Here is a 15,797-nt window from a genome sequence, read left to right on the forward strand (position 1 = left end):
CCTGGGCTTTCCAACCCTGCTGTCGGTGCAAGGGCCTCTCTCAGGAACGCCTTGAGGCTCTAGAAGGAATTTGCAAGGGCCGTGAGCTGCTGATGGTAATCAGCAAGATGGACATTTTCCTCTTGTCTGGTGGTCCGCTCTGAGATATTGTGAGCATGGACGCATGCAGGGTGCCTGCTGGCCAGCAAGAGACAGACAGAGAGAGAGGCTGGGGGTTGGGGAGAGAGAGAGCGAGAGCGCCAGATCACAGCGTTGATCTTCAGGCATTCTTAGAAAATTTTGGGATGAGATATGCTCCTTTGGTGACAGCAAGGCTGTCCCTAAACACTTGATCACACCAAATGCCATAGAATATGAAAATCTCCCTGGTGATGTGGACAAACTGCCTCGAAGAAATGAGTCTGAGAGATTCCAGGGTAGGGATCATCAATCATCCGAGTGTGGGCTTATCTATTCCCCTTCACTGAATGCCACGGTGTTGTGCTCAGGTGCCCCAGGCAGTGATAGAGATGCGCAGCGGAGTCCCAAACATGGAATTTGACTGAAGAACACGGGAGCCAACCTTCTGTCCTCCAAAACCGAGAGTTTCCACCTTTGCGTGTGTGCAAAAGACAAGTTAGAGCATTGGGAAGACAGATGCTCTTTGGACACGAGTCGAGGGAAGGCTACGTTTCCCAGAGCAAAGGAAACGGGATCGGGCTTCTGAAGGAGGGAACGTGGTACACGGCCACACGCATCCACCCACACCCCGCACACAGACAGACACAACTCTACAAGGGGGTCAGAGACAGAGAGGGAGAGAATGGGAGAGAGACAGAGAGAAGGATAGCAATGATTTGAGATGACAGAGACCCTTGGGATGAGAATTCAGCTGTAGGCAGCTTTATTGTGCTTTGTCGGGGAACTGGCCCATCCCCTGCACGCGCTGTTGCTTTCTCAAACGTGGGGGAATGTCTCCTCCTGCAGGGGACACCCCGTTGAGCTGTGAAGCATGTGCAGCAGATGCTGAAATTCTTCCTCGCTGAGGGGTGGCTCGGGTGGCGGAAGGTCCTCATCCCATGCAGCTAGACTGGGGAAAGGCTGTGCCTGTTCCTGAAAGTCCGGGGCCGACCAGAGCTCATCCAAAGGGCTCCAGCTGGGTGGTGCCGCTTGCTGTCGCTCAGGCTCGGGAGAAGGCTCTTCCTCGGCGCCTGTCGGCTCTTGCCGCACGTGTGTCCGCCTCTGAGTGGGCTGCAGGAGGCCTGCAGCCCCTTGTCCCGGTTGCTTGCACTCCTCAACCTCCTGGGGCCCCTCTGTCCAGCCCCACCGTTGCCCAAGCTGTGATGATTCTTGCTGAGTCACGGCCTGGCCAGGGGCCCCAGGCTGAGCAGGCAGAGCCAGTGTGAAGGACAGGCTGGGGCTGAAGCAGTTGGGGGCGGGAAGAGGAGGGTCCCCTCGGTGCAGCTGCACAGTGAGCCCCGGTGTCTGACGTGCGTCTGGCTCCAGGCAAGCGGGAGGTCCGCGTCTGCTCGGGCCCGGATGCCTGGCCCTTCGATTCTGAAACCAGATTTGAATTCTGGACTCTGGAACGCCCGTCTGTTTCGCCAGCTCCTCCCTGGCGGCCATTCCCGGGAAGCGATTGTCCTCAAAGGCTCGAAGGAGAACAGCCAGCTGGGATGCCGTGATGGTGGTGCGCTTCCGTGGGCCTTCTTTGGGCAGGCCCCCCTGAGCCCAAGCCTGGGCCTGCTCTCGCTTCTGCTTCCGCAGCCGGGATCTCTGGTTTTGGAACCAAACGTGTATTCGGGGCTCCGGAATGCCGACCTCCTGCGCCAGTCTCTCTCGGGTACTCATACCAGGGTAGGCGTTCAGCTGGAAGCACGCTTGCAGGCTTTGCTTTTGATTCGGGCTGAGAACGGTTCTCCTCCTCCGGCGGGACCCACTTGGGAGAGAGCTCCCTGGAGGTTGGGGAAAATCCATCATGGGGGCAGGATGGCACCTGGCTCCCACACAGAGCTCTGGACAGCCGCTTCCGTCCCTCCTGGCAGCACTTGTGCATACCCACCCGGCAGGTCCCACCCTGGGCTTATATAGACTCTGAAGGAGCCCTTCCTTAAGCATCCCGCCCTTAGCAGCGGGATCAGGGTGGGGCACCGAGCAGCCTGCTCTCTAGGAACTTGGCCTTGAAGACAGCCCCGAATAACCCACCAGAAACCAGAGGAGAACAGCAACTCAATGTTTGCCATTCAGAGGCGGAAATCACTGTGGAGAAAAATGAGTATTGTGTGCGATTTCCGTGTGAGGGTGATAAGCCTAGTAGGGGTGCCCATGACGCCAGTGGAGAATAATTTCTGATGCCGAGACTCACGAACGTGAGTATGATCTTCTTTTAATCCTCCAGGATTACAGAGAGCATGTGTGGCAGATACATAGAAGGGGAGGGAGCGACAGAGGGAGACAGAGATTGAGAAAGAGGAGAGAGACAGAGAGATCGTTTGACAGAGGAGGGGTGGGCACAAAACACACACATGTCCTGGCATTTCAAAGGAAGAGTCGAAGAGCCCTACTGCCCTCTGGGGACAAAAGGAAAAGTAGTGAGGTCATGGCAGTACTCGGCAGACAGCTGTGAGAAGCACAGTTGTTCACTGAGTCTTTCCTCTATCTGCCCTTCCTGATGATTTTGTCACCTCTGAGGAGATGTGCCTTGGGGGAGGACACGGAGGCCTGGGCTTTACCACCGTGCTGTCGGTGCAAGGGCCTCTCTCAGGAACGCCTTGAGGCTCTAGAAGGAATTTGCAAGGGCCGTGAGCTGCTGATGGTAATCAGCAAGATGGACATTTTCCTCTTGTCTGGTGGTCCGCTCTGAGATATTGTGAGCATGGACGCATGCAGGGTGCCTGCTGGCCAGCAAGAGACAGACAGAGAGAGAGGCTGGGGGTTGGGGGGAGAGAGAGCGAGAGCGCCAGATCACAGCGTTGATCTTCAGGCATTCTTAGAAAATTTTGGGATGAGATATGCTCCTTTGGTGACAGCAAGGCTGTCCCTAAACACTTGATCACACCAAATTCCGTAGAATATGAAACTCTCCCTGGTGATGTGGGCAAACGGCCTCGAAGAAACGAGTCTGAGAGTTTCCAGGGTAGGGATCATCAATCATCCGAGTGTGGGCTTGTCTATTCCTCCTCACTGAATGCCACGGTGTTGTGCTCAGGTGCCCCAGGCAGTGATAGAGATGCGCAGCGGAGTCCCAAACATGGAATTTGACTGAAGAACACGGGAGCCAACCTTCTGTCCTCCAAAACCGAGAGTTTCCACCTTTGCGTGTGTGCAAAAGACAAGTTAGAGCATTGGGAAGACAGACGCGCTTTGGACACGAGTCGAGGGAAGGCTACGTTTCCCAGAGCAAAGGAAACGAGATCGGGCTTCTGAAGGAGGGAACGTGGTACACGGCCACACGCATCCACCCACACCCCGCACACAGACAGACACAACTCTACAAGGGAGTCAGAGACAGAGAGGGAGAGACTGAGAGAGAGACAGAGAGAAGGATCGCAATGATTTGAGGTGACAGAGACCCTTGGGATGAGAATTCAGCTCCAGGCAGCTTTATTGTGCATTGTCGGGGAACTGGCCCATCCCCTGCACGCGCTGTTGCTTTCTCAAATGTCGGGGAATGTCTCCTCCTGCAGGGGACACCCCGTTGAGCTGTGAAGCATGTGCAGCAGATGCTGAAATTCTTCCTCGCTGAGGGGTGGCTCTGGTGGCGGAAGGTCCTCGTCCCGTGCAGCTAGACTGGGGAAAGGCTGTGCCTGTTCCTGAAAGTCCGGGGCTCGCGAGAGCTCAACCAAAGGGCTCCAGCTGGGTGGTGCTGCTTGCTGTCGCTCAGGCTCGGGAGAAGGCTCTTCCCCGACGCCTGTCGGCTCTTGCCACACGTGTGCCCGCCTCTGAGTGGGCTGCAGGAGTCCCGCAGCCCCTTGTCCCGGTTGCCTGCCCCCCTCAACCTCCTGGGGCCCCTGTCCCCAGCCCCACCGTTGCCCAAGCTGTGATGATTCTTGCTGAGTCACGGCCTGGCCAGGGGCCCCAGGCTGAGCAGGCAGAGCCAGTGTGAAGGACAGGCTGGGGCTGAAGCAGTTGGGGGCGGGAAGAGGAGGGGCCTCTCGGGGCAGCTGCACAGTGAGCCCCGGTGTCTGACGTGGGTCTGGCTCCAGGCAAGCGGGAGGTCCCTGTCTGCTCGGGCCCGGATGCCTGGCCCTTCGATTCTGAAACCAGATTTGAATTCTGGACTCTGGAAGGCCCGTCTGTTTCGCCAGCTCCTCCCTGGCGGCCATTCCCGGGAAGCGATTGTCCTCAAAGGCTCGAAGGAGAACAGCCAGCTGGGATGCCGTGATGGTGGTGCGCTTCCGTGGGCCTTCTTTGGGCAGGCCCCCCTGAGCCCAAGCCTGGGCTTGCGCTCGCTTCTGCTTCCGCAGCCGGGATCTCTGGTTTTGGAACCAAACGTGTATTCGAGGCTCCGGAATGCCGACCTCCTGCGCCAGTCTCTCTCGGGTACTCACACCAGGGTAGGCGTTCAGCTGGAAGCACGCTTGCAGGCTTTGCTTTTGAGTCGGGCTGAGAACGGTTCTGTTCCTCCGGCGGGACCCACTGGGGAGAGAGCTCCCTGGAGGTTGGGGAAAATCCATCATGGGGGCAGGATGGCACCTGGCTTCCACACAGAGCTCTGGACAGCCGCTTCCGTCCCTCCTGGCAGCACTTGTGCACACCCACCCGGCAGGTCCCACCCTGGGCTTATATAGACTCTGAAGGGGCCCTTCCTTAAGCATCCCGCCCTTAGCAGCGGGATCAGGGTGGGGCACCTAGCAGCCTCCTCTCTAGGAACTTGGCCTTGAAGACAGCCCCGAATAACACACCAGAAACCAGAGGAGAACAGCAACTCAATGTTTGGCATTCAGAGGCGGAAATCATTGTGGAGAAAAATGAGTATTGTGTGCGCTTTCCGTGTGAGGGTGATACGCCTAGTAGGGGTGCCCATGACGCCGGTGGAGAATAATTTCTGATTCAGAGACTCACGAACGTGAGTATGATCTTCTTTTAATCCTCCAGGATTACAGAGAGCATGTGTGACAGATACATAGAAGGGGAGGGAGCGACAAAGCGAGACAGAGATTGAGAAAGAGGAGAGAGACAGACAGATTGTTTGACAGAGGAGGGGTGGGCACAAAACACACACATGGGCTGGCATTTCAAAGGAAGAGTCGAAGGGCCCTACTGCCCTCTGGGGACAAAAGGAAAATTAGTGACGTCATGGCAGTACTCGGCAGACAGCTGTGAGAAGCAGAGTTGTTCACCGAGTCTTTCCTCTATCTGCCCTTCCCGGTGATTTTGTCACCTCTGAAACATAGTCCCGCTACCTTAGGGGAAGTCACCGTGCCCAGGAGATGTGCCTTGGGGGAGGACACGGAGGCCTGGGCTTTCCAACCCTGCTGTCGGTGCAAGGGCCTCTCTCAGGAACGCCTTGAGGCTCTAGAAGGAATTTGCAAGGGCCGTGAGCTGCTGATGGTAATCAGCAAGATGGACATTTTCCTCTTGTCTGGTGGTCCGCTCTGAGATATTGTGAGCATGGACGCATGCAGGGTGCCTGCTGGCCAGCAAGAGAGAGACAGAGAGAGAGGCGGTTGGGGGAGAGAGAGAGAGAGAGCGAGAGCGCGAGATCACAGCGTTGATCTTCAGCCATTCTTAGAAAATTGTGTGATGAGCTATGTTCCTTTGGTGACAGCAAGGCTGTCCCTAAACACTTGATCACACCAAATTCCGTAGAATATGAAACTCTCCCTGGTGATGTGGACAAACTGCCTCGAAGAAATGAGTCTGAGAGTTTCCAGGGTAGGGATCATCAATCATCCGAGTGTGGGCTTATCTATTCCTCCTCACTGAATGCCACGGTGTTGTGCTCAGGTGCCCCAGGCAGTGATAGAGATGCGCAGCGTAGTCCCAAATATGAAATTTGACTGAAGAACACGGGAGCCAACCTTCTGTCCTCCAAAACCGAGAGTTTCCACCTTTGCGTGTGTGCAAAAGACAAGTTAGAGCATTGGGAAGACAGACGCGCTTTGGACACGAGTCGAGGGAAGGCTACGTTTCCCAGAGCAAAGGAAACGAGATCGGGCTTCTGAAGGAGGGAACGTGGTACACGGCCACACGCATCCACCCACACCCCGCACACAGACAGACACAACTCTACAAGGGAGTCAGAGACAGAGAGGGAGAGACTGAGAGAGAGACAGAGAGAAGGATCGCAATGATTTGAGATGACAGAGACCCTTGGGATGAGAATTCAGCTCCAGGCAGCTTTATTGTGCATTGTCGGGGAACTGGCCCATCCCCTGCATGCGCTGTTGCTTTCTCAAATGTCGGGGAATGTCTCCTCCTGCAGGGGACACCCCGTTGCGCTGTGAAGCATGTGCAGCAGATGCTGAAATTCTTCCTCGCTGAGGGGTGGCTCGGGTGGCAGAAGGTCCTCGTCCCGTGCAGCTAGACTTGGGAAAGGCTGTGCCTGTTCCTGAAAGTCCGGGGCCGGCGAGAGCTCAACCAAAGGGCTCCAGCTGGGTGGTGCCGCTTGCTGTCGCTCAGGCTCGGGAGAAGGCTCTTCCCCGGCGCCTGTCGGCTCTTGCCGCACGTGTGCCCGCCTCTGAGTGGGCTGCAGGAGGCCCGCAGCCCCTTGTCCCGGTTGCCTGCCCCCCTCAACCTCCTGGGGCCCCTGTCCCCAGCCCCACCGTTGCCCAAGCTGTGATGATTCTTGCTGAGTCACGGCCTGGCCAGGGGCCCCAGGCTGAGCAGGCAGAGCCAGTGTGAAGGACAGGCTGGGGCTGAAGCAGTTGGGGGTGGGAAGAGGAGGGGCCCCTCGGTGCAGCTGCACAGTGAGCCCCGGTGTCTGACGTGCGTCTGGCTCCAGGCAAGCGGGAGGTCCCTGTCTGCTCGGGCCCGGATGTCTGGCCCTTCGATTCTGAAACCAGATTTGAATTCTGGACTCTGGAAGGCCCGTCTGTTTCGCCAGCTCCTCCCTGGCGGCCATTCCCGGGAAGCGATTGTCCTCAAAGGCTCGAAGGAGAAGAGCCAGCTGGGATGCCGTGATGGTGGTGCGCTTCCGTGGGCCTTCTTTGGGCAGGCCCCCCTGAGCCCAAGCCTGGGCTTGCGCTCGCTTCTGCTTCCGCAGCCGGGATCTCTGGTTTTGGAACCAAACGTGTATTCGAGGCTCCGGAATGCCGACCTCCTGCGCCAGTCTCTCTCGGGTACTCATACCAGGGTAGGCGTTCAGCTGGAAGCACGCTTGCAGGCTTTGCTTTTGAGTCGGGCTGAGAACGGTTCTCCTCCTCCGGCGGGACCCACTTGGGAGAGAGCTCCCTGGAGGTTGGGGAAAATCCATCATGGGGGCAGGATGGCACCTGGCTCCCACACAGAGCTCTGGAGAGCCGCTTCCGTCCCTCCTGGCAGCACTTGTGCACACCCACCCAGCAGGTCCCACCCTGGGCTTATATAGACTCTGAAGGGGCCCTTCCTTAAGCATCCCGCCCTTAGCAGCGGGATCAGGGTGGGGCACCGAGCAGCCTGCTCTCTAGGAACTTGGCCTTGAAGACAGCCCCGAATAACCCACCAGAAACCAGAGGAGAACAGCAACTCAATGTTTGGCATTCAGAGGCGGAAATCACTGTGGAGAAAAATGAGTATTGTGTGCGATTTCCGTGTGAGGGTGATAAGCCTAGTAGGGGTGCCCATGACGCCAGTGGAGAATAATTTCTGATGCCGAGACTCACGAACGTGAGTATGATCTTCTTTTAATCCTCCAGGATTACAGAGAGCATGTGTGGCAGATACATAGAAGGGGAGGGAGCGACAGAGGGAGACAGAGATTGAGAAAGAGGAGAGAGACAGAGAGATCGTTTGACAGAGGAGGGGTGGGCACAAAACAGACACATGTCCTGGCATTTCAAAGGAAGAGTCGAAGGGCCCTACTGCCTTCTGGGGACAAAAGGAAAATTAGTGACGTCATGGCAGTACTCGGCAGACAGCTGTGAGAAGCAGAGTTGTTCACCGAGTCTTTCCTCTATCTGCCCTTCCCGGTGATTTTGTCACCTCTGAAACATAGTCCCGCTACCTTAGGGGAAGTCACCGTGCCCAGGAGATGTGCCTTGGGGGAGGACACGGAGGCCTGGGCTTTACCACCGTGCTGTCGGTGCAAGGGCCTCTCTCAGGAACGCCTTGAGGCTCTAGAAGGAATTTGCAAGGGCCGTGAGCTGCTGATGGTAATCAGCAGGATCGACATGTTCCTCTTGTCTGGTGGCCCGCTCTGAGATATGGTGAGCATGGACGCATGCAGGGTGCCTGCTGGCCAGCAAGAGACAGACAGAGAGAGAGGCGGTTGGGGGAGAGAGAGAGAGAGAGCGAGAGCGCGAGATCACAGCGTTGATCATCAGCCATTCTTAGAAAATTGTGTGATGAGCTATGTTCCTTTGGTGACAGCAAGGCTGTCCCTAAACACTTGATCACACCAAATTCCGTAGAATATGAAACTCTCCCTGGTGATGCGGGCAAACGGCCTCGAAGAAACGAGTCTGTGAGTTTCCAGGGTAGGGATCATCAATCATCCGAGTGTGGGCTTATCTATTCCTCCTCACTGAATGCCACGGTGTTGTGCTCAGGTGCCCCAGGCAGTGATAGAGATGCGCAGCGGAGTCCCAAACATGGAATTTGACTGAAGAACACGGGAGCCAACCTTCTGTCCTCCAAAACCGAGAGTTTCCACGTTTCCGTGTGTGCAAAAGACAAGTTAGGGCATTGGGAAGACAGACGCTCTTTTTACACGAGTCGAGGGAAGGCTACGTTTCCCAGAGCAAAGGAAACGAGATCGGGCTTCTGAAGGAGGGAACGTGGTACACAGAAACACGCTTCCACCAACACCCCGCACACAGACAGACACAACACTACAAGGGAGTCAGAGACAGAAAGGGAGAGACTGAGAGAGAGACAGAGAGAAGGATCGCAATGATTTGAGATGACAGAGACCCTAGGGATGAGAATTCAGCTCCAGGCAGCTTTATTGTGCATTGTCGGGGAACTGGCCCATCCCCTGCACGCGCTGTTGCTTTCTCAAACGTGGGGGAATGTCTCCTCCTGCAGGGGACACCCCGTTGAGCTGTGAAGCATGTGCAGCAGATGCTGAAATTCTTCCTCGCTGAGGGGTGGCTCTGGTGGCGGAAGGTCCTCGTCCCGTGCAGCTAGACTGGGGAAAGGCTGTGCCTGTTCCTGAAAGTCCGGGGCCGGCGAGAGCTCAACCAAAGGGCTCCAGCTGGGTGGTGCCGCTTGCTGTCGCTCAGGCTCGGGAGAAGGCTCTTCCCCGGCGCCTGTCGGCTCTTGCGGCACGTGTGCCCGCCTCTGAGTGGGCTGCAGGTGGCCCGCAGCCCCTTGTCCCGGTTGCCTGCCCCCCTCAACCTCCTGGGGCCCCTCTGCCCAGCCCCACCGTTGCCCAAGCTGTGATGATTCTTGCTGAGTCACGGCCTGGCCAGGGGCCCCAGGCTGAGCAGGCAGAGCCAGTGTGAAGGACAGGCTGGGGCTGAAGCAGTTGGGGGCGGGAAGAGGAGGGGCCCCTCGGTGCAGCTGCACAGTGAGCCCCGGTGTCTGACGTGCGTCTGGCTCCAGGCAAGCGGGAGGTCCCTGTCTGCTCGGGCCCGGATGCCTGGCCCTTCGATTCTGAAACCAGATTTGAATTCTGGACTCTGGAAGGCCCGTCTGTTTCGCCAGCTCCTCCCTGGCGGCCATTCCCGGGAAGCGATTGTCCTCAAAGGCTCGAAGGAGAACAGCCAGCTGGGATGCCGTGATGGTGGTGCGCTTCCGTGGGCCTTCTTTGGGCAGGCCCCCCTGAGCCCAAGCCTGGGCTTGCGCTCGCTTCTGCTTCCGCAGCCGGGATCTCTGGTTTTGGAACCAAACGTGTATTCGAGGCTCCGGAATGCCGACCTCCTGCGCCAGTCTCTCTCGGGTACTCATACCAGGGTAGGCGTTCAGCAGGAAGCACGCTTGCAGGCTTTGCTTTTGAGTCGGGCTGAGAACGGTTCTCCTCCTCCGGCGGGACCCACTGGGGAGAGAGCTCCCTGGAGGTTGGGGAAAATCCATCATGGGGGCAGGATGGCACCTGGCTTCCACACAGAGCTCTGGACAGCCGCTTCCGTCCCTCCTGGCAGCACTTGTGCACACCCACCCAGCAGGTCCCACCCTGGACTTATATAGACTCTGAAGGGGCCCTTCCTTAAGCATCCCGCCCTTAGCAGCGGGATCAGGGTGGGGCACCGAGCAGCCTGCTCTCTAGGAACTTGGCCTTGAAGACAGCCCCGAATAACACACCAGAAACCAGAGGAGAACAGCAACTCAAGGTTTGGCATTCAGAGGCGGAAATCATTGTGGAGAAAAATGAGTATTGTGTGCGATTTCCGTGTGAGGGTGGAAAGCCTAGTAGGGGTGCCCATGACGCCGGTGGAGAATAATTTCTGATGCAGAGACTCACGAACGTGAGTATGATCTTCTTTTAATCCTCCAGGATTACAGAGAGCATGTGTGGCAGATACATAGAAGGGGAGGGAGCGACAGCGAGACAGAGATTGAGAAAGAGGAGAGAGACAGAGAGATCGTTTGACAGAGGAGGGGTGGGCACAAAACACACACATGTGCTGGCATTTCAAAGGAAGAGTCGAAGGGCCCTACTGCCCTCTGGGGACAAAAGGAAAATTAGTGACGTCATGGCAGTACTCGGCAGACAGCTGTGAGAAGCAGAGTTGTTCACCGAGTCTTTCCTTTTTCTGCCCTTCCCGGTGATTTTGTCACCTCTGAGGAGATGTGCCTTGGGGGAGGACACGGAGGCCTGGGCTTTACCACCGTGCTGTCGGTGCAAGGGCCTCTCTCAGGAACGCCTTGAGGCTCTAGAAGGAATTTGCAAGGGCCGTGAGCTGCTGATGGTAATCAGCAGGATCGACATGTTCCTCTTGTCTGGTGGCCCGCTCTGAGATATGGTGAGCATGGACGCATGCAGGGTGCCTGCTGGCCAGCAAGAGAGAGACAGAGAGAGAGGCGGGGTGGGAGAGAGAGAGAGAGAGAGAGAGCGCGAGATCACAGCGTTGATCATCAGCCATTCTTCGAAAATTGTGTGATGAGCTATGTTCCTTTGGTGACAGCAAGGCTGTCCCTAAACACTTGATCACACCAAATTCCGTAGAATATGAAACTCTCCCTGGTGATGTGGGCAAACAGCCTCGAAGAAATGAGTTTGAGAATTTCCAGGGTAGGGATCATCAATCATCCGAGTGTGGGCTTATCTATTACCCTTCACTGAATGCCACGGTGTTGTGCTCAGGTGCCCCAGGCAGTGATAGAGATGCGCAGCGGAGTCCCAAACATGGAATTTGACTGAAGAACACGGGAGCCAACCTTCTGTCCTCCAAAACCGAGAGTTTCCACCTTTGCATGTGTGCAAAAGACAAGTTAGAGCATTGGGAAGACAGAGGCGCTTTGGACACGAGTCGAGGGAAGGCTACGTTTCCCAGAGCAAAGGAAACGAGATCGGGCTTCTGAAGGAGGGAACGTGGTACAAGGCCACACGCATCCACCCACACCCCGCACACAGACAGACACAACTCTACAAGGGAGTCAGAGACAGAGAGGGAGAGACTGAGAGAGAGACAGAGAGAAGGATCGCAATGATTTGAGGTGACAGAGACCCTTGGGATGAGAATTCAGCTCCAGGCAGCTTTATTGTGCATTGTCGGGGAACTGGCCCATCCCCTGCACGCGCTGTTGCTTTCTCAAATGTCGGGGAATGTCTCCTCCTGCAGGGGACACCCCGTTGAGCTGTGAAGCATGTGCAGCAGATGCTGAAATTCTTCCTCACTGAGGGGTGGCTCGGGTGGCGGAAGGTCCTCGACCCGTGCAGCTAGACTGGGGAAAGGCTGTGCCTGTTCCTGAAAGTCCGGGGCGACGAGAGCTCATCCAAAGGGCTCCAGCTGGGTGGTGCCGCTTGCTGTCGCTCAGGCTCGGGAGAAGGCTCTTCCCCGGCGCCTGTCGGCTCTTGCCGCACGTGTGCCCACCTCTGAGTGGGCTGCAGGAGGCCCGCAGCCCCTTGTCCCGGTTGCCTGCGCTCCTCAACCTCCTGGGGCCCCTCTGCCCAGCCCCACCATTGCCCAAGCTGTGATGATTCTTGCTGAGTCACGGCCTGGCCAGGGGCCCCAGGCTGAGCAGGCAGAGCCAGTGTGAAGGACAGGCTGGGGCTGAAGCAGTTGGGGGCGGGAAGAGGAGGGGCCCCTCGGTGCAGCTGCACAGTGAGCCCCGGTGTCTGATGTGCGTCTGGCTCCACGCAAGCGGGAGGTCCGTGTCTGCTCGGGTCCGGATGTCTGGCCCTTCGATTCTGAAACCAGATTTGAATTCTGGACTCTGGAAGGCCCGTCTGTTTCGCCAGCTCCTCCCTGGCGGCCATTCCCGGGAAGCGATTGTCCTCAAAGGCTCGAAGGAGAAGAGCCAGCTGGGATGCCGTGATGGTGGTGCGCTTCTGTGGGCCTTCTTTGGGCAGGCCCCCCTGAGCCCAAGCCTGGGCTTGCGCTCGCTTCTGCTTCCACAGCTGGGATCTCTGGTTTTGGAACCAAACGTGTATTCGAGGCTCCGGAATGCCGACCTCCTGCGCCAGTCTCTTGGATTTGTGAATGCGGACCTCCGGAATACCAACCTCCTGGGCCAGTCTCTCAGGTTTGTGATGTGTTTTTTAACACACATCGGAATTCTAGGCCCTGGAAGGCATGTTTTCCCAGCTCATCCATGGTGGCAATCAGTGGCATATGATTGTCCTCAAAGCCTGAAGTCAGAAGACTGCCTTGGATGTCGTGATAGTAGTGGGTTTCCTGCCATTTTTGGGGGGCATATTTCCCTGACCCCCAAAGTAGGATTGCGCTTTCTTTCTGCATTTGGAGCTAGGTTGTCTGGTTTTGGATCCAAACGTGTATTCATGGTTCCAGAATGCTCATCTTGTCTGTCAGTTTCTCTCTGGTACTCACACCAGATTAGGGGCTCAGCTGGAAGCACGCTTGCATTTTTTTGTTTTCATTCAAGCTTAAAACAATTCTCCTGTGGTGGGATCCACTTGTGAGAGCATTCTCTGGAGATTGGGTAAAACGTATCATGGGAGTATGGCACCCAGTTTCCACAGAGAGCTGTGCCTAGCTCCTTCAATGCCTCCTCAGGGGACTTATGCAAACCCAACCTGCAGGTCCCACCCTGGGCTTATATAAACTCTGAAGGTGCCCTTCATTAAGCATTCAGCCCTAACCAGCATGGTAATGGTGGGGCACAGAACAGCCTGCTCTCTAGGAACTTTGCCTTGAAGATAGCCCTGAATAACCCATTAGGAACCCAGTGAAAACCATCATTCAATATTTGGCATTCACAGGTGGAAATTATTATTCAGAAAAATGTATTGTATGTGATCTCCATGTGAGGGTGGAAAGTCTAGTCAAAGTCCTCGTGGAATGAGTGGAGAATAATTCCTCATGCATAGACTCATTTATGTAAGAATTTCATTTAATCCTCTAGGAAGCCAGAGGTAATCTGAATGAGATACAGACAATGAGAGGGAGCGAGACAGTCAGAGTTATAGTGAAAGAGAGAAGTACTGGTTGACAGAAGCGGGAGTGGGGAAAAGACACAGAGATGACATGGTTTTTAAAAGTAAGAGACCAAGGGGCACGCTGCCTTGTGGGGATAAGTGGTAAATTAGTAATGGCTGGCAGTAGTTATCAGGTCTTTGTGAGAACTTTTCTTGGTGGTGGTTTTTATACCTCTGAAACATAATGCCACTATACTAGGGCATGTCATTGTTTGCCTGAGGTGTTGTTTGTGGGAAGAAATGGAGACCTAGGATTAACCACCCCGCTGTCTGTCTAGGAGCCTCTGAGGAATAGCTTGAGGCTCTAGAAGGAATTTTGAGGGGCTGTGAGCTGGTTATGGTAAATATTAAGATTTCATTTTTTCATTTGTCTGTTGAGCTACCTTGAGATGTTGTGAGAATGGACCCATACATGGTGCCTGAGAGCTAGCAAGGGAGGAAGGGAGGGAGTAACGGGGGAGAGGGAGAGAGGGAGAGAGAGAGAGAATGAGTTTCATCAATCATCCGAGTCTGGAATTATCAATTCCTCTTTACTGAATCACACCATGTTGTGTTCAGGTGACCCAGACAGTGATATATGCACAACAGAATCCCAAACATTGAATTTGACTGAAGAACACAGGAGCCAACTTGCTTTCCTACAAAACTGAGAGTTTCCACCTTTGTGTGTGTGCAAATGTTAAATTACAGAATTTTGGAAGACGTGCTTTTGGAATAAGCGAGCGAACTCAGGGTAGATCTTCAGCTGTTCTTAGAAAATTTCCGGATGAGATATGTTCATTTTATTACAGCAAGGTGTCCATAAACCCTTCTCACAACATTCTGTACTTAAGCAAGTTCATGTGAATAAAGAGAATAACTGCTATAGTGAAAATAAACCTTAAGGAAAGCAGGAAAGGCGATGAAATCACTGTGTGGTGTGGGTCCACAATGCCTTCACTTTCACAAAGTGAAATCCTTTGATCCGAATGAAAAGATCTGCAACTATCAAAGTCTGAAAACTGAGTTTCAGAGATGTGCCACCCCTGGAGTAGCCAGTCACAGGTAGAAATGACTTTTCAGAGGAGATTAGAAAAAGGACAGTGTGGGTAGAGGGAGCCTTGTGGAGAGAGGAGCAAATGGAGAATCCTGAGGCTGCAAGATGAGGGAGGTGGCCTGTTCTTCTATGAAAACACTGCCCCCAAATTTACCACGTTTAGACAATACCTAACACCTTACGATTTGTTTCTCACAGTTAGGGCACAACTTATCAGGTGCCTCTGCCTCTAGCTCTCCAAAGAGTCTGGGGCTGTGGTCTCAGTTGACATTGGATTGTGAAATAATCAGCTTCCAAGCTCACACATGTGGGGATTGGGAGGAATCCATGTAGGCTGAGCCTGATTTTCTATTCGTTCTCTTATTGTCACTCCTTCAATTCTTCACCATTCAGGATCTACGAAAAGCAGTTCATAGTACTAATGCTTGCTTCACCAACGTTAAGAATACACTGGAGATAGGGAAACTTTAGTGGATAGAACATGTGAGAAAGGAAATTAGAGGGAAATAATAGCTTTGTTCATCATTAATTTATGGAACTCAAAATGGACTGTCCTCCAAAAATTGATATGTTATACTTTTTGTCTCCAATGTGATGGAATTAGGAGATGAGTCCCCTAGTAAATTATTAGGTCCAAAGGTGGAACCGCCATGCTTGGGATTACTGGCTTTCTACACAAAACCCCAGAGACCTCTCTTCTCTGTCTGCCAGGTGAATATAAAACCTGAAGTCTGCAACTAAGAGTAGAGTCCTCACCAGAGCCTAGCCATGCTCACAGCCAGATCTTGAACTTTCAGCCTGTGTGCAGTTAAACTCTGTTTTGTTTTTTTGTTTGTTTGTTTGTTTTTGCTATAGCAGCCTGAACTAACACATAAGTAATAGCTGATCATTTGTGTGGTGTTTTGTTAGTTCAAAGTGACTCACTAAACACTGATTGCTGTGAGCCTTTGTGGAGGTGGCAAGTACATAGGCTGAGATGAGGAACATGAATCTGACTCTAAATATAATGGGAAGGCATTGGAAGGTTTGATTTCAGAGGATGAATATATTTGGATTTCATTTAATTTAAATTTCTTACTTTAGCAGAATTAAAAATGA

The 15,797-nt window shown here is 54.3% G+C and overlaps 1 protein-coding gene across 1 annotated transcript in view; it reads right to left on the bottom strand.

Annotated features, from left to right (window-relative positions):
- Window positions 1-9,037: 9,037 nt before the first annotated feature.
- LOC142862638 (double homeobox protein 4-like protein 4) overlaps window positions 9,038-15,797 on the bottom strand; it is a 90,061-nt gene continuing 83,301 nt past the window's right edge. Inside the window, exon 2 of the mRNA XM_075995956.1 lies at window positions 9,038-10,115. Within this exon, the coding sequence (XP_075852071.1) occupies window positions 9,118-10,011 (894 nt within the window). The 5' untranslated portion in view covers window positions 10,012-10,115 and the 3' untranslated portion in view covers window positions 9,038-9,117. The remainder of the gene's footprint in view (window positions 10,116-15,797) is intronic.

Source organism: Microcebus murinus, chromosome 20 (assembly GCF_040939455.1).
Source record: "Microcebus murinus isolate Inina chromosome 20, M.murinus_Inina_mat1.0, whole genome shotgun sequence".
In the NCBI taxonomy this organism is placed as follows: domain Eukaryota; kingdom Metazoa; phylum Chordata; class Mammalia; order Primates; family Cheirogaleidae; genus Microcebus; species Microcebus murinus.